Source organism: Elgaria multicarinata, chromosome 2 (assembly GCF_023053635.1).
Source record: "Elgaria multicarinata webbii isolate HBS135686 ecotype San Diego chromosome 2, rElgMul1.1.pri, whole genome shotgun sequence".
Lineage (NCBI taxonomy): Eukaryota > Metazoa > Chordata > Lepidosauria > Squamata > Anguidae > Elgaria > Elgaria multicarinata.
Window position 1 is genome coordinate 18,007,800 of NC_086172.1, and position 18,971 is coordinate 18,026,770.

At 46.8% G+C, this 18,971-nt stretch overlaps 1 protein-coding gene across 1 annotated transcript in view; it reads right to left on the bottom strand.

Annotated features, from left to right (window-relative positions):
• Positions 1-18,299, bottom strand: part of LANCL1 (LanC like glutathione S-transferase 1) — a 35,111-nt gene extending 16,812 nt beyond the window's left edge. Inside the window, exons 1-3 of the mRNA XM_063116090.1 lie at positions 18,227-18,299; positions 17,913-18,010; positions 13,294-13,411 (exon numbers count right to left, since the gene is read on the bottom strand). Of these exons, the coding sequence (XP_062972160.1) occupies positions 13,294-13,411; positions 17,913-17,993 (199 nt within the window). The 5' untranslated portion in view covers positions 17,994-18,010; positions 18,227-18,299. The remainder of the gene's footprint in view (positions 1-13,293; positions 13,412-17,912; positions 18,011-18,226) is intronic.
• Between the last annotated feature and the right edge of the window lie 672 nt (positions 18,300-18,971).

The following is an 18,971-nucleotide window of genomic DNA, read 5'->3' on the forward strand; positions in this document are numbered from 1 at the left end:
ACCCAGTGGGAAAACTCCACTCAACGGTTGAGTTTTTAAGAGGGTACTCACCACCCAACATGTTCTAACTCCACCATTGCGTGACTGTGGGCTACCATGGAGTTGAGTAAAAGGCAATGTGATGTTTGATTGACAGTTCCTCTGCCCTCTCTCCTCCCCCCCCAGTCCTCCTGATGGTATCCCATCAGCCGTTGCTGCAAAAAACTAATCCCAGCGGCTCTCCTAGAGTGGCACTCCCTCTTTTCTCCACTCTTGCCAGAGAACTCTGTAGCCAGTGGGAAAAGTCCACTCCATGCAACGGGAAACTCCATGGAGCCCTCCACACAACACAACAGTTGTGCAGGAACTCTCCTCTACACAACGTGGATATTCAGCGTGGAGCATCCCCCCCCCAAAAAAAATCCCTCCACTGTGGGGTGGAGTTTTCCCTCCAGAGTTTTCCCACCTTTCTCAATGGTGATGTAAAACCTCCATTGTGGAGTTCTAAAACCACCATTGAGAAACGTATTGTCTGAACTGAGCCTTTCTCTTCGGTAGGCGTGGAACATGGAGAGGAGTAACTGCACGGAAGGTTCCCCCCATAGGAACTGCTATGCAAAAGTATTTGTTCAGATATGACCCCCCCCTTTTTGTGTGTAGTGCTTTCATCTAGATTTAGCAAAATGGAGCGTACAAAATGAGTAAAATAAAACACATTTCAACCTTAATTTAATATTTTGCCAAAAGAAAGCGACAGCAAATTAAAATAACCATTTAAAATAAGGCACTAAACAGATTTTCATTTAACATGCAAATAGGATTTGCCACCTGCAATCTTATTTTGGCAGCAGAGACTGCAAAAGAAACAACTCCGGATGTAAATATTTAGGCTTCTTCCCTTAAGCAAATATTCAACTTACCGCTTTATAGATAAAAAGTGATTCTGTCTAATAATTTCTAATCTTCAGATAAAGCAAAGAAAACAGCAGGCAACGAGAGAGACTTTTACCACAACCAATAAAAAGCAAGGAACAGGCACAACGACTTTCTCATACCATAGTTAGACTGCTTCGGACCCAAGATGTTTTGAACACCTTAGAATCATAGAATAGCAGAGTTGGAAGGGGCCTACAAGGCCATCGAGTCCAACCCCCTGCTCAGTGCAGGAATCCACCCTAAAGCATCCCTGACAGATGGCTGTCCAGCTGCCTCTTGAAGGCCTCAAGTGTGGGAGAGCCCACAACCTCCCTAGGTAACTGGTTCCATTGTCGTACTGCTCTAACAGTCAGGAAGTTTTTCCTGATGTCCAGCTGGAATCTGGCTTCCTTTAACTTGAGCCCGTTATTCCGTGTCCTGCACTCTGGGAGGATCGAGAAGAGATCCTGGCCCTCCTCTGTTTGACAACCTTTGAAGTATTTGAAGAGTGCTCTCATGTCTCCCCTCAATCTTCTCTTCTCCAGGCTAAACATGCCCAGTTCTTTCAGTCTCTCTTCATAGGGCTTTGTTTCCAGACCCCTGATCATCCTGGTTGCCCTCCTCTGAACACGCTCCAGCTTGTCTGCGTCCTTCTTGAACTGTGGAGCCCAGAACTGGACACAATACTCTAGATGAGGCCTTACCAGGGCCAAATAGAGAGGAACCAGTACCTCACGCGATTTGGAAGCTATACTTCTATTAATGCAGCCCAAAATAATGCAGCCCAACCTTAAACAAGGCGAGATTCAAGCGGACAAGATGTTCTTCTTGGGCTCCCATATCCTGCATTTCAGGCTTTAGGAGAGCCCCATTCTCTGTCTTCTTAGGGGCTAAGAGGAATCAAGTGGAGGGAAATGAGCAGGGGAAATTAGCGCTAAAGAGGGGAGGTAAAAAGCACACAAAGAAGAGATGAAGAAAGGAAGTCAATGGCTCCTCCTCCTTCAGTGCTTGCACAATTTCTGTCCCAGCTTTCTTTGAAGAATTCGTCATCTGTGGAGCTTTCAGGTGGTGAGCGTTGTGGGTGAGCCAGGCTCTCAGTGAACGGCGCAAAACCGATTCCTCAACACTCTGTAACAGCACAGCCTCCCACTTTTCCAGTTAAGGGGCCGAGGGAACTGACCGGTCCAGTACCCAAAAGGACAAGGCCCCCATCGCTAGGTGTCACACTGTGCTCCCCGATCACGAGTCTCATCATGACTTGCCAAGCAGATGTGGAAGGAACAGCTCCTTCCCAACATGCAGGATACGATGGGACTCTGGACCCGGGCAGATGGGGAGGAAACAGATGCCTGGTGCCTGGCACACAGCATAATGACAAGGGAAGGTTAAGCCAGAGGGAAGCAGGTTCTAAACCCCAACATATGACAAAACGCTGCTACTGTGCCCCAGCGTTTCCACAGGAGGCATTGAGAGAGAGAGAGAGAGAGAGAGAGAGAGAGAGAGAGAGAGAGAGAGAAAGCGGGTGGCCATTCCTTCCCAATATCTCTTATTAGCTGCCACACGTGCGCCAATTGATTTCAGATTGCCAGCAGATTATCTACATGAGGAGATACTCAACAAGCCTTTCCTACAGAAGCAATTAAGATGGAACGCTGTTGCCTTGGCCCAATTAATTCCTTCTAACCTGAAACCACGCTGAATAAATTAACGAAGCTAGGATCCAGGGGGAGATGGGGGAAGCAGACAAGTCCTGTAACAGCAACACATTCCATTTCTCTGGCTGTGACCCAGAGGAAATCCTTCAGAGACTCATTCTCAATTCCAATCATGTTAGACAAGCTTGTAAAGTTCAGAACCCACAAGGAGAGTGTGAAGAACAAGAAGCATTGAGGCACTTTTCTGCTTAATACAGACAGGTTGAGGTTGGCTTCTGCCTCTCTGGTGGCCAAGCCGTTTCCCCCCCACACTACAATTGATGCCTACAGAAAGTATATTAAGCAACCTATTTAGACTTCACAGTAAAAATATGCCCCCCTCCCATTTCATATTCTGCCTTCAAATAAGCTACAAAGATACACTAATGTAGAGGTTGTTTGGGCCGATGTTTCTAAAAATATAAGTACTAATTTTATTTATTTATTTATTTATTTATTACATTTTTATACCGCCCAATAGCCAAAGCTCTCTGGGTGGTTCACAAAAATTAAAAGTGTGTGTTTGGCTGGTGGGGGGGAAAGAAGAACAGGGACTGCTGGGGCTTCCCTCTGCAGTCTCTCCCCTCACCTGCTGGGCGTCAGCTGACTGAGTGCTCCACCTCTCCCTAACAGGTACATCTGCAGCCTGCCAGAGGCTGGGAAGGTGGGGTGTGTTTGGCTGGTGGGGGGGAAAGAAGAACAGGGACTGCTGGGGCTTCCCTCTGCAGTCTCTCCCCTCACCTGCTGGGCGTCAGCTGACTGAGTGCTCCACCTCTCCCTAACAGGTACATCTGCAGCCTGCCAGAGGCTGGGAAGGTGGGGTGTGTTTGGCTGGTGGGGGGGAAAGAAGAACAGGGACTGCTGGGGCTTCCCTCTGCAGTCTCTCCCCTCACCTGCTGGGCGTCAGCTGACTGAGTGCTCCACCTCTCCCTAACAGGTACATCTGCAGCCTGCCAGAGGCTGCGCCTCGGCAACGCGCCGAGTGCGGCGCCGAGTGCGCACTTGGCGCCGCACTTTGCGGCGCACATAGGAGAGACCATACTACTGTACCTGCAAGATCTCCAACCAGCCAACCAGCAGCAAATTGTCAAATACATTTTAATTACTTTTTAATATGTGCCTGGGGAGCTCTGGGGGATACGGGGATGCCCACATAACTGTGGTCACGGGTAGGGGGAGGTATGGTGCTAGGGGAGGAACAGGCCAGATGAGGAGAAGAGGGGATAGATTCCTTACAGCTATTCCCTCTTCTGGTTCCTACCCCAACCGGATAGTTCCTGGTGGCCATATCAGCTTGCTCTCGGGTCTGGTGGTGCTGCTGCTGAACGCCAGGTCAGTCCAGAATAAAATCTCCCTCATCCATGATTTGATTGTGGATGAGGGGGCTGACCTGGTATGCATCACTGAGACCTGGGTGGGTGAACTGGGTGGGGTTGCTCTCACCCAGCTCTGCCCTCCTGGGTACTCGGTGCAGCACCAGCACAGACTCGAGGGCCGGGGAGGGGGGGTTGCCGTGGTCTATAGGAATACAATCTCCCTCTCTAGGCTTCCTGTTCAGTCGAGTGCTGGTCTGGAGTGTTTGTACTGTGTGTTGGGTACTCGAGACAGATTAGGGATTCTGCTGGTGTACCGTCCACCCCGCTGCCCAACAGTCTCCCTGCCTGAGCTGACGGAGGTTGTCTCGGACCTGGTGTTGAGGACCCCCAGGATGGTGGTTCTGGGGGATCTCAACTTCCATGCCGAGGCTGCTGTATCCGGAGCGGCTCAGGACTTCATGGATGCCATGACAACCATGGGGCTGTCTCAACATGTCATCGGCCCAACACATGCAAAGGGACACACACTTGATCTGGTTTTCTCGACTGGACAGGAGGATGGTGATCTGGAAGTGGGGGAACTAACATCTACCCCCTTGTCATGGTCGGATCACTTCCTACTGAGGTTTAGACTCTCGGCGGCCTTTCCCCTCTGCAAGGGTGGGGGGCCTATTAAAATGGTCCGCCCCCGGAGGCTAATGGACTCCGATGGATTCCAGAGGGCTCTGGGGGATTTTCCTGCTGATATGGCCGGTGCTCCTGTCGAAGCCCAGGTCGCTCTGTGGAATGCAGAGATGACTCGGGCGGTTGACACGATCGCGCCCAAGCGTCCTCTCCCTCTGAGCAGAGCCCGGTCAGCTCCTTGGTATACATCTGAGCTGAGGGCGATGAAGCAAGAGGGGAGACGGCTAGAACGCAGGTGGAGGAAAACTCGTGCTGGGTCTGATCGAACACGGGCTAGAGCTCACTATCGAGCCTACTCTGTGGCGGTGAGGGTGGCAAAGAGGCAGTTCTTTTCCACCAGCATTGCGTCTTCTCGGTGTCGTCCGGCGGAGCTTTTCCGAGTGGTTCGTGGCCTGTTACACTCTGGGCCAGGGCGTGAGATAGTTGAACCCTCGGTAGCACGCTGTGACGAGTTTGCACGGCACTTTGAAGATAAAGTCGCTCAGATTCGTCATGAATTGGACACCACACTTAATGCAGCACCACTAGTAGAGGCGTTCAGAGCGCCGTCCGGCTCAGTTTTATTGGATGAGTTTCAGTTATTGAGGCCCGAGGATGTGGACAAGGTGCTTGGCCAAGTCCGGTCGACCACCTGTGTGCTTGACCCTTGCCCCTCGTGGCTCATTACATCAAATAAGGAGGGGATCGCCGGCTGGGTCCAGGAGGTTGTAAATGCCTCCTTGAGAGAGGGAGTGGTGCCGGCCTCTTTAAAAGAGGCGGTAATTAGACCACTCCTGAAGAAGCCTAATCTGGACCCGGAAGATGTAAACAACTACAGGCCGGTGGCTAATATCCCTTTCCTGGGCAAGGTGCTTGAGCGGGTGGTTGCAGGACAACTCCAGGCACTCTTGAATGAAACGGATTATCTAGATCCATTTCAATCGGGTTTCAGGCCTGGTTTTGGAACAGAAACTGCCTTGGTCGCCCTGTGGGATGACCTCTGTCGGGAGAGAGACAGGGGGAGTGCGACCCTGTTGGTTCTCCTGGACCTCTCAGCGGCCTTCGATACCATCGACCATGGTATCCTTCTGGATAGGTTGTCTGAACTGGGAGTTGGAGGTACTGCGTTGCAGTGGTTCCGCTCCTACTTGGATGGCCGATTCCAGAAGGTGGTGCTGGGGGATTATTGCTCTGTGCCGTGGCTCCTAAGCCATGGGGTTCCGCAGGGCTCTATTTTATCCCCTATGCTGTTTAACATATACATGAAGCCGCTGGGGGAGGTTATCCGGAGATGTGGACTGAGGTGTCATCAATATGCGGATGACACCCAGCTCTACCTTTCCTTTTCATCAAACCCAGGTGAGGCAGTGACTGTTCTGAACCAGTGCCTGGGCACGGTAATGGACTGGATGAGGGCTAACAAACTGAGACTCAATCCAGACAAGACGGAGGTACTGTTAGCGGGTGGTTCATTTGTCCGGCGAGGTGATGTTTGCCCTGTCCTGGACGGGGTTGCACTCTCCCTAAAGGATCGGGTCCGTAGTTTGGGGGTGCTCTTCGATCCAGAACTGTCACTTGAGGCACAGGTGAACTCAGTGGCAAAGAGCACCTTTTATCAGCTTAGGCTGATATACCAACTGCGCCCTTATCTGGACAGTGATAGCCTAGCTACAGTTATCCATGCTCTGATAACCTCTCGTTTGGATTACTGCAATGCGTTATACGTGGGGCTGCCTTTGAAAACGGTCCGGAAGCTTCAGCTGGTACAAAACAGGGCAGCCCGTTTACTAACAGGGACTGGCTGGCGAGATCACATTACGCCAGTCCTTTTACAACTTCATTGGCTGCCAGTCCAGGTCCGGGCCCGATTCAAAGTGCTGGTATTGACATTTAAAGCCCTAAACGGTTTGGGGCCAGGTTATTTGAAGGAACGCCTCCTCCCATATGTACCTACCCGGACCTTAAGATCATCTACAGGGGCCCTTCTCCGTGAGCCCCTGCCAAAGGAAGTGAGGCAGGTGGCTACTAGGAGGAGGGCTTTCTCCGCTGTGGCACCCCGGTTGTGGAATGAGCTCCCCAGAGAGGTCCGCCTGGCGCCTACACTGTACTCCTTTCGTCGCCAGCTGAAGACCTTTTTATTCACTCAGTATTTTAACACTTAATTTTAACTTAAATTTAAATTATACTGTTTTAACTCTGTATTTTAACCTTATATCAATTTTGCTGCATGGTTTTATCCTGGTTGTGCTTTTTATATTGTATTTTGTATTTGTATTTTTAACTTGTTGGTTGTTTTATGATGATTTTAATTTTTGTGAACCGCCCAGAGAGCTTCGGCTATTGGGCGGTATAAAAATGTAATAAATAAATAAATAAATAAATAAAATAAATAAATAAAAGCATAATAAAACTACCAACAGGTTAAAAACACAAATACAAAATACAGTATCAAAAGCACAACCAGGATAAAACCAAGCAGCAAAAATTGATATAAGATTAAAATACAGAGTTAGAAGAGTAAAATTTAAATTTAAGTTAAAATTAAGTGTTAAAATACTGAGAGAAGGAAAGGTCTTCAGCTGACGACGAAAACAAGTGCTTTTTTTCTCTCCAGAACAACTGGATTATCCATAATGCGAATTTATGCAGATTTAATTGAACGAACGCCTAGGATTCCTTTAATCAAGGTGCTGTCCATGTTCATATTAACAAGGCCAAACCAAAACACTGACGGCCTTAAGAAGCTGTACTGTCCAAGCCAACAAGGTGTGCCCCAGAATCCGTTGCGAAAATTCTAGAGGAATCTTGTGCAAATTCCAGGCGCCCGTAGCCATGTGGGACCCGAGAACCATACCTTAGCATTCTATGCAACATGGCAAGATCCCTCAGGGCACCCTTCTTGGATCGCATGCACTGATGTCCCGAAAACTACTGCGCCCTGCCAAGGGACCTCTTCAGTGACTTGTGCAGGCAGAACAGCCCTGCTTTTTAGCAATAAGTATGTGACGTTCATTCTGAGTCAGACTGCTGGTTCGTCTCACAATGCTGATGGGCAGTTGACCTCCAAGGTCGCAGGCAGAGGGGTCACCTAACCCTGCTCCTGAGATCTTTTAACTGGAGATACCAGAGATTAAAACTGAGACCTTTTGCATATGATTTAAAAGCATTTGCTCTGCCTACTAAGCTTTTATTTATTTAGAATATGGATAGCTCGCCTTTCAACCTCGGTTCTCTATGCAGCTTACAACACAGAAGACAATATCACACATAACAGTCACTGACAATAAAAACCTAAGTGTAAGGCACTAAGAATCATAGAATAGCAGAGTTGGAAGGGGCCTACAAGGCCATTGAGTCCAACCCCCTGCTCAATGCAGGAATCCACCCTAAAGCATCCCTGACAGATGGTTGTCCAGCTGCCTCTTGAAGGACTCTAGTGTGGGAGAGCCCACAACCTCCCTAGGTAACTGGTTCCATTGTCGTACTGCTCTAACAGTCAGGACGTTTTTCCTGATGTCCAGCTGGAATCTGGCTTCCTGTAACTTGAGCCCATTATTCCGTGTCCTGCACTCTGGGAGGATCGAGAAGAGACACCCCATAGTCTCTGTTAACTGCACTGACTGCTGATGGAATGTCTTGCTGATTTATTTATTTTTTACAATTCTTAGTACTGGTTGCCGTTGCTTAAGACAGCCCCACAAGCTCAGATGGTGTAAAAATCAGTTTTACCCTTGTGCCTCAAAGCTATCGAACAACGTACTGGCTAAATGAATATGGGGAGAGAGCAGCACAAGGTGCCACAACAGAGACGATTTGGTCCCTGGGAGCCACCCACATCATTTCTAAAGTTGGAGAACCAGATAATGAAGAACTATGAGGGAATTATTTGCTATCTGGCAGGCTGACATTGGACCAGGCATTTAGGTAAAGCAGTCAAGGCATCAAGAACGAAGGAAGCATGGTGTATGCTTAAGTCAGTAACACTGCATTAGCCTTTGGAATTTGGGAACCTGGTGCAGAAATGCAATTTATCTCCACCACCACCCTGATTTGGCTTCAGATTTTCGGAGCCCTGAGTAATAGAGTAGCATAAAGAGGCAGTAGGTAGGTAGGGTCACAGAAATCAGTGAAGAGTCAGGGACTCTTAGAATTGCCTTCCCTCGCTATTGCTGCCCACTGCTTGTTACCATCCGCTGGTTCTCAATTTTCCTCTAATTTTGGTTACACGCCTACAACCACTGGAAGCAAGTTCAGAATGTGTCTAACGATTCCTTGTCTCTTTTATCCTCCACCCCAGCCCCAGGCAGGTGACTCACCATCCATTAGCTAGATTTGCGTACTCCTCTCCTACAAAAAGCACAAAGGGAGGGGAAATACAACCAGGAATGGCGTGCCTTTGGGGATGGCCAACAACCTGCCCACCAAGTGGCAATTGGCTGATTTCTAGGGACTGCCTAATGCCTATTGGCTGCTGGGATTCTTGCAAAGAATTCCAGAGTAACTGGAACTGATCCAGCAACACTTTGTTCCATTCATCAGAAAAAGGAGCAGTAAACCGACTCCTTATGCCTTAACTGCTAAGAAATCCTAAATATGCATTCTTGTTTATAAAATCAAAACATGTTCTGTATACAGATGATCTTATATTATTTATTTCAAAACTCTAGTCGTTGGTTCCGGCCTTGATGAAACTGAGTAATACTTCCGGTGATTTGTCTGGCTATTCAATTAACTGCTCAAAGTTGGAAATAATGCCGATTGGAGATAAGATACATTCTAGTACATTACGTAACTAGCAATTTCATCGGTGCCCTGATTCCATCACTTATTTGGGAATAATCATTCCTAGAGACATATCTCACATGATTAAGTTAAATCTAAATTAGCTGATCAATGATATTTCACAAGATATTGACAGATGGGCATCTTTAAAGTTAAGACTATGGGGCAAGGTTAATACAATTAAGATGAATACTATACCTTGAATTATTTATGTTATACATGGAATCTCTTTACTTATACCTAGCAAATATTTTCAAAAACGTAATACTTCCTTTCATAAATTCTTTTGGTGTTCCTCTCCACCAAGAATATCCCTGAAAAGGATGCTACTTCCAATTAAAGATGGTGGGTTAGGCTTTCCGGACATTGCTACATATCATCAGGCTTATTTGCTCATCTGCACCGAATTTTGGTTTTTTCCACTTAGATTTCATTTTCTACCTGTTTTGGCCAGTTTTGGAATCATACTGTCTGAAGCCTATTTCCAATTGGATGCCATTAGGTTCTCGGCATATTAAGGTGGAAAGTGCTCCCCTCACAATCTTAGCAGTTAGAGATGTGTGGCATATCATGTCACACCAATTACAGTTTGACCTATTTTCTCATGCTAAATTGACTATATGGGGAAATCTAGATTGAAAAACAGTAAAGACAATGTTTTTGTGGTGGACTTGGACAGACAGATTTTTACCCTGGATCAATGGTTGGGTGCAGATGATGAGTTTTTGTTATTTTCAGCTTTGCGAGATAAATTTAAATTACCTGCCACAGCTGAATGGCAGTATTTGCAACTGCATGACTTGTTAGAATCTAGATTTGGCCCTGTGGTTTTTACTGCTTGCTACTGGAAACATTTATTAAGGCTGACCAGGTAAATCAACCCACGATTCAGGTTTATAAATACTTATTATTAGTGAATAAATACGATACAATGGGGCTTCTGCAGGAATGGAATAGGGAATTGAAATGTCCTATTTTGTTGAATCAATGGACCTCTGTTTAGGCATTGGTATCTGATATGTCAGTGGATCTCCGGTTATGTCTTATCTAGCAAAAAATACTTTTTCAGGTCTATTAGCATCTGTTTAATAAATTTGTCCAAATTGAAGATTTGTTGGAGTTTATTTATTTATTACATTTTTATACCGCCCAATAGCCGAAGCTCTCTGGGCGGTTCACAAAAATTAAAACCATAATAAAACAACCAACAGGTTAAAAGCACAAATACAAAATACAATATAAAAAGCACAACCAGGATAAAACCATGCAGCAAAATTGATATAAGATTAAAATACAGAGTTAAAACAGTAAGATTTAAATTTAAGTTAAAATGAGTTGTTAAAATACTGAGAGAATAAAAAGGTCTTCAGCTGGCGACGAAAGGAGTACAGTGTAGGCGCCAGGCGGACCTCTCTGGGGAGCTCATTCCACAACTGGGGTGCCACAGCGGAGAAAGCCCTACTCCTAGTATCATACAGCTAATGCTTCTTCTGTTCGTATGTTCTGGGAATGTTTTTGGATGTACATATTATCTCAAATTAAGTACCTGCTTCTTGGAAAATAGCACACGGCCAATGTAAACGGATTTTTCGCATTCTTTTGACTGTCAAAACATTGATTCTACAACATTGGAAAGGTAAAACCACACTGCCTTTAATGCAATGGATTGAAGACTTAACAACATGAGAAACATTTGAAAGAGAAGTATACAGGCATCTTTTATGAATGGACTTATACACAGACACTTGGTCTGCCTTCATGGATGTTTATGTGTAATTTATGCTACTTTCCCTTTTTAGTTTTTCATTTAGAATGTTGTGATATTTGAAACTGAGGCTTTCGAAGTATGTAGTTGCATACGTCCATTTATTATTATTATTTTGTTAAAAATTCACAATAAAAAAATTGAGCTGTTTTTTAAAATAACGTTTAGTAGGTCATAGGGATTCTAGGTGTTGTTTTTAACGCAGGCCACATAACTGACGTTAGCCCACTGCTGTTTTAAAGCACAAAGCAATCTGTTTTCTGGAGGGCAGCTGTTACTCACCCCAGGCAAAAACGCCAAGTAGCATTTCTGGGTCACAAACAGACTTTAAAATGACTGTTTTATTTTTCTGAAGTATAGCTTATAGTGCAGCAATATTTTAACAGACCTCAGAATCACATCCCTTTACTACTATTTATTAATTTATGCAGAGCCGTCCATGACCAATGGTGCTTTACAGACCATCAAGAGGACTGATTGCTGTTCCAAGGAACTTATTTATTTACTTATTTTATTTATTACATTTCTATACCGCCCAATAGCCGGAGCTCTCTGGGCGGTTCACAAAAATTAAAACATTCAAAGTATAAAACAACAGTATAAAACCATAATATAAAATGCAATATAAAAGCTCAACCAGATAAAAACAGCAGCAATGCAAAATTACAAATTTTAAACACCAAGTTAACATTTTTTATAAACTGTTAAAATGCTGGGAGAATAAAAAGGTCTTCACCTGGCGTCTAAAAGCATATAATGTAGGTGCCAAGCGAACTTCCTTAGGGAGCTCGTTCCACAGCCGGGGTGCCACAGCAGAGAAGGCCCTCCTCCTGGTAGCCACCTGCTTCACTTCCTTTGGCAGGGGTTCATGGAGAGGGACCCCTGAGGATGACCTTAGGGTCCGGGCAGGTACATACGGGAGGAGGCGTTCCTTCAGATAGCCTGGCCCCAAGCCGTTTAGGGCTTTAAATGTTAATACAGTTTACAGCTTACAGTTCAAATGTTGATAAAAAGGGAAGGAACACAGTGAAGGAAGCGCGGAGGATGCCAGGGGAGTGGGGAAAGAATATATGTTAAGTTCAGCTGCAGCCTGCATGTATACCACTTTCTTATACAGCGTTTGAACCAAACTATTTTTGCACCCAACATCAGTAAAATGCTAAAAAGGGTTTCTTCCAAAGAATTTCCATTGTATCCCACTGTTGATTCTTTTTTTTTTAAGGGTTTGTCTGTACGTTGCTTGATTTGGGGGCGTGGGTGTAATTAAGTTGTTCGTTCTATTCGTCAGTGTATTTTAATAATTTAATCTGATTTGTTATTTTATCATTGTCTGATTGATGATGAACTGTTAACTACAATGGGTCTGAGAAAGCGTGCTCGTAGTAAGTCCAGTTCGAACTATCCTTGTCCACTAAACAGCTTAGCATTGATGAGATGTTCAGTGACTTACTTGCCCTGGAGGCCTGTTGAAGGGTAGGCTGTAAATCTCTGAGGGTGCAATCCTATGGACTGCACCCTCACTGCTTGGAAGCCCCCAAATTTGGAGGCTTCTCAGATTCGTATGCCCTGCTGTGCTGAAGCCAGAGCAACGGGGGGGGGGGGGGGGAGCGGCAGAGGTGATTTTTGCCTCCCTGTCTTCAGATCTCCTATATTTTCACTAGACAGGCTTTCCAACCCATTAGTGAGGGCACTTTGAAGGGAGACAGGAGGCTGGAGGAGGCTCAGGATAAATCATACCTTAGCTTCTCTGGTCTCCTCCCCTCTCCACCCACTGGAACGCCCCCCTTTTCCCTCTCTCCACGGTTGATTGTGCAACCTTGAAGATGCAGTCGGTGCAGTTCTCTCCACGCCAACTGTGAGAGGTTGGGGTTGAGGGTCGAAGCTCCCACTCCCCGTTCAAAAATCACAATGCTCTCTCCGACCTCCAAAGGGGTTTTCCAAGCCATCCTATCGTCCCTGGGGTGCTCACCGTGGCACTATAAGATTGCTCTTTCCATGAAACGAATGGGTTTTCCCCACGCTTTTGCATGTTCAACCTCCGATCCCACCAAGACCTGCTCCACCTTCGCAATACAACCAGATCACATGACCACCAGCCATTCTCGCGGCCTAAACACATGCTCTCTCTGAACAGACATCAGCATTTAATTCACACATCTTTGCAAACACACCATCCTACCTGCCCAACCGGTATAGCCGGTGCAATCACGGGGGTCCGCAGATTTCAGGCCCCGTTCCATGTGTTGGAGAAGCTCCCTGATCTTATTGTTCAGGTGCTGAGCGAACTCGGGAGTCAGCTGTGGGTGTTAACAGAAACGTGTGTTATATTTCAGCACGCTCGCTGTGGCTTAACAAGTGGCAGTGGGACAGCGTGGCAGGCAAACCACATTACACTGCTCAGCATTTTTAGAAGATAGAGAGACCTCTTTCAGGTATCTCAAGAATACAAACCACAACAGCAATAATTTAAAGGGGAGAGAGAGAGAGAGAGAGAGAGAGAGAAAGAAATTACTCCTTGTGATTTCTAAACCCAAACCTAAACTCATTTACTTGATGGAAAGCTCCTTTGGTTTCAATGAAACTTTCTTCCAAATAACGACGATTAAGAACTCACTCTTAAATATTTAAAGCTGTATTCCCCCACTCAGTGGTACCTTGGGTATCTGCGCCTTTATTATCTCTAGGCTACAGCACCGCTGTACTTTCCCCTGAGGGGACCTCGAAGGCTACTCAAATTTTCAACAGTAGATTCTGCTAGTTGGCTGCAGTTTTGACAAAAAGGATGGAAACGGCACATTACGATACGGCTTGACAGTCTGATCTGACTCACCACAAATCTACTGCAGCATAAGCTGCAGCACAGGGCAGTGTGGGGGCACAGCGGCATTTGCTGTGGTAAACACGAAAAGCCTGAAGGGGAGTTGTGCATCTCCAAACGCAGTCAAAGATGTGCCAAGGAGTCTCAGCTAGTCACTGGGCAAGTCCACTGCGTTTCTCCCAAGTATTTTGGGACATGTTTCTCCCCATCACATTGTAAACGCTTCCTGTGGCAACCACAGGCACGTCTGTGCTGCTGTGCAAAATGAAGCTCAGGGTTCTAGAAAGAGGTTATTACACCCCAGGGCTTTGAAAGAAGGGGAACTTCCTACATACACTGGAAGGGAGAAGAGGCACCCCAGGACACTTGCTGGAGACACACACTTAAAAGGAAAGCATTTGCGGAAGGTCAGGGGGCTGTTACAGCCAGAGAAAGCTCAAGCGTACCAAAGGCATTGAACGGAGTCCTTCTACCCTATACCTTCTCCTGTAAGAGGAATCCCTGTTATTAGGGAAATAACTGACCAGAGATAACAGAGGGGACTCTCTTCCCCCATTCCTGTTTTGGTGCGATGAATACAACTGAAAGTACATGGATAGGGAGGCCAGGAGTTTAAGTAGGTAACATTGGGATGGGTCAAAGACACACACATACACACTTTCACTCTTTAACAGAAGGCAGGGAGAAGAGTCAGGAAAGTCAAGCTAAAAACTAATCACACACAAACACCTTAGAATGAAAAGACCTCTAAAACCCACATTTAATTCTTCCTACCCCCGTTTTTAGAAAGAGCCCTACTATTTCTGTTTTATGGGTGGAAGCTGAAGCCAAGATTCAGATCTGCATGCCAAAGAATGACTTGATTCTCCATCTATCCCCAGGTTCATGCCATCTTTCAAATGGAGAGCCGAACTACATGTCATGGGGAATGTGTTAAAGCAGGACCATGGTGTGGTATTTCAACTTTTCCCTTAAATCAGCCTTCCTCAACCTGGGGCGCTCCAGATGTGTTGGACTACAACTCCCAGAATGCCCCAGCCAGCTGGCTGGGGCATTCTGGGAGATGCAGTCCAACACATCTGGAGCGCCCCAGGTTGAGGAAGGCTGCCTTAAATGCTGCTGTATCAACAAAAAGCCGCCCCCCACAACTTTCTAGCCACATCCATAATAGGAAAGGAAGCACCCATTGGTGTCAATGGAAGCTTTCCTTCTGAGGCAAGTTGTTGCTGTAGGAAAGCATGACCTTTGTTGGGAGCAAAGGGTTAGAACCTCATCTTTCTCCTCCACCCACCCCATGTGCCACAGACCCAACAAGTCCAAGATGGCTAACACCATAAGGTAAAGCCATAAGTTAATGTTCCAAACAGTGAGACAACAATACATTCAATGCGCGCTTTGACGTATTTCACGTAACGCGCACTTCGGCCCTTATTTGCCTTTTACACACATCTGCAGTTGCCCCCATGGCAATGTGTGAAAACGTTAACACGAGTTGGCGCGCATACTTGCACATTTACATAAAACCCAAACACCAGCCAAGCTTTGGGGGCTGCTTTCAGCATTATCTTCAGTGGCACCGCAGTCCCTGGTGTAGCACGGCTCCTTCCTGTGCTGCAGTGCTCAGCGCCACTGGGGACCTGCCAGGACACAGGAGAGGCAAGACTGACTTGGGACGGAGCCATTGAGCCAAACCCTCCCAATGTGACTTTGGGCTTCTGATGTTACCGAGGTGCAGCAGTTCCACACTGCTAACGCTGAAAGAAACTCTTGGAAGGTGAATTGCTCAGGGCTGAACTAGTTATGATGGGGGAAGCTTCTATCCTTTTTTACTCCTTCTTTTGGTGCTGTACAATGTATAAAGCTTGCAAGGGTTTCTACTTTTCACAAGCGACAGAGGGGTTCTGAACTTTCTCTCTCCCCCCCCCCCCCGCCCGCCCCATCCAGCCTGGTTAGCTTCTGGTATTGGAGACATCCTGAGAGCAGTACCTGATGAAGCATGGGGAGGTAAGACTGGGAGGGGGGAGTGCTCAGCTTCCCCCTCCCACTCATACTTTGACACACACCCCTCCTTTATTTGGGCAACCATGAGAAGGAACATGCCTGTCCCCTTCACAACTTGTTTAGCCCTCATGCGCGATGTCAACATGCAAGGGAGCCTGGCTATATAGGTGGACGACTTTACATGTTTCTGGGAGCAGCGTGCAAAGTGTGGACGGTGTGTGTGAGTTTTCACATGGAGAGTACTATTGTTCCTGTAGCCGTCTCATTTATATTCCAGTTTTTGATCTCCTACACTCAGTTTGTCTGCCTTTAATCACACTGCCTGAGAATGTGCTAGGTAATGATTTTATTTTACTTTTGAATAAGGCAAGCATTAATCAAGAGATTTTTTTTGCTATAGCTTTGTCAAGCTGCAGGAGTTTATTACTTGAACCATAATATTTTGTTTATTCCCCTATAGACACATTTAAATTGCTTTACAAAAAAATAAGTAAGAAGTCTGACAATGACGTTGAACAGCAGGAAATAAATGAATTTGCAGGCAGTGGTACGACTCCTTCAGACCATTCTGTCTCAAAGGAGTCATCCTCTCAGCTGTACCCCACTGAAAGTAGCTCTGCATCCCGCTGAGAAGGTTATATACTCTTGCCAAAGGTGAAAGTAAAGTGGTGTCAGTTAGATATACTGATAAAGAGATTTGCAGATGGATGGACCACTACTGTAGGTTTTGCCTACTAGAGACCCAAGCCAGTTATTCCAAAGATCTTTGGAGAGTTCTATCAGCTTAGCCGGCCCCAACAGCACACAGCTTTGTGTTGTTAGCATTGTGCAGTCTAAGCAAGCTATTAGGAGACGCTATTGGTATAGAAGAAAGTATGCCTTGTGCGTGTTTGAATGGGCCTTTTGTGGTGGATCAGATGCAACTCATTCTTTAAGGAGCCTTAAGCTTGGTTAGTATGGATTTCAATTTCATTCTTGGCCCACAAAAATAAACTGTCTAAAAACAAAAGTTTCTTTTGCATTACATACATTTGCAATGAACCTTAAGGTGCAATCGGAGGTATGTTTGGGCAGAAAAAGTCCACTCCCAGCATGTCCCAGTCAGCCATGCTGGCTGGGGCATGCTGGGAGTTTTCTGTCTAAATAGACGTAGGATTGCATCTTCATATGCTAAAGTGTAGACTACAGACCCTGGGCCACCATTGTAACAACAACACGTCCTCACATTTATCTATAGTTCTGAATTATGTGAAGACAAAATCAAGGAAATGCCATTCTGAACAGAGCAAATGCAATACTGTCAAAGCGCATAAGTTTCTCTGTATGCTCAAATGTGTGGGTATGTTAAAGAGTCAGCACAGGACATTTTCTCTAGCGACACTATAACATCCCCTACCCTAGCCAAAAATCCTACCGCAACAGTGTAGATTATCTGCAGAAAAGATGAAGTGAGCCTCTTGCTGAAGGGCCTCAGGGGTTCCTAGCTTTCTTGGGCATGTTCTCATGCCACACCTCTCTCCAAAGGTGTCAGTGCTTTTTATCTTAGCTTTTCAGCAATTATCGTAAAACACAAAACAAGTTTCTATGCTGAGATACCTAGAGGTATAACTCAGGTTGGCCTCCTCGAAGGGGCTTTGGGGGGACTTCATTGGGGAAGTGCAACCTCTTCCCTTTGCATGTGTGTGTGTGTGACTGTACTGAAGGAACGGACGGAGTGTGAGAAGGACAGATCCCCTATGTCCACCCCACAGCATCTCTTCGTGTTCAACATCAGATCAAGAAGTTCATAGCTACATAAAAGGCTTCACACACGGGATGCCACTCAGCCAGTTATCACTGACGCTGAATGGAAGTGCTGCAAGTCGAAGCTTGTTAAGGTTTCACAGCTCAGCTGGGCCAGGCAACATGAACAGAAAAGCAAATGCAAGGAAAGTATATATAGATTTATTCAAGTAGCAAGGAGCAGCACCAGAACTCACCCTGCCTGAAGAGTCAAAGTATCCCGTGGCCAAGGATTTGTCATAGTCTGCGAAAGGATTCGGGAAGGCCCTCTGGGCCATGGTGGCAACGAGCAAACCTGCCAGGAAAAGAACAAAACGAGTAAAGAGGGGGGAGCTTGTGGTGCCCCGGGAAATCCGTGACCCTGCTGCTGCGGACCCACGGAGGAAAGCCTGGTCCTCCTCGGCTCACAGCCCCGCCGGGTGCCAGATCGACGCAGCATGCAGGCCTCTGCTTGCATTTCGCCGCGCAAGCCCAGAGGCGAAGAAGGACCCAGATCCGGAGAGGCGGCTACCTGGGAGCGCAGCAGGCTCCGCCCGACCTTCAGACGCAACCCAGCGGAAAAGCGGCGGCCCCGGTCCCCGTGGGGCAACACGCAGCGTCCGCGATCCGCCTCCTGCTGCTCGCCGCCGCCAAGCAGCCAACCAACCGCTGCTCCAAGGCGACGCACCTCCGCCTCCTTCAAGCGCCGCGCACGGCTGGGACGCGGCGCGTAATGCGTGCCGCTCGCAGTGGTTGCGCGAGCTTTGCTCCACCTCTTCTAGGCAGGTTTACTCGGAAGCAAGCCCCAGGCTCAGCCGTCAGCCCCTACCGAAACGTCCCGCCGGATCCTAGCCGCATCTATTCAAAAATAAACTCCCATGGGTTCAATCGGGCTGACTCCGACAGGAACAAAGTGGAAAGCCTGCTCTGCCTTTGTTTACATTCATCTAGGGCGGCCCTATGGAAAGGAGGGCAGGGCCCCTGCGTCGGTAACAACGACAACCAGGGCCGGGCAAAGCTGGTCATAAGCCCCTGGCCAGATGGGAAATGTAGGCCCCATTTCAAACTGCTCATTAAGTAGTTTTTTAATCAGTTCTAAATTACGGTGACCATATGAAAAGGAGGACAGGGCTCATGTATCTTTAAAGCTGTGTAGAAAAGGGAATTTCAGCAAGTGTCATTTGAATGCATGTACCACCTGGTGAAATTTTGTCTTCATCATAACAGTGAAAGCTGCAGAAGTCCTGCCCTCTTGACCAGATACAAAAGAGAGAAGG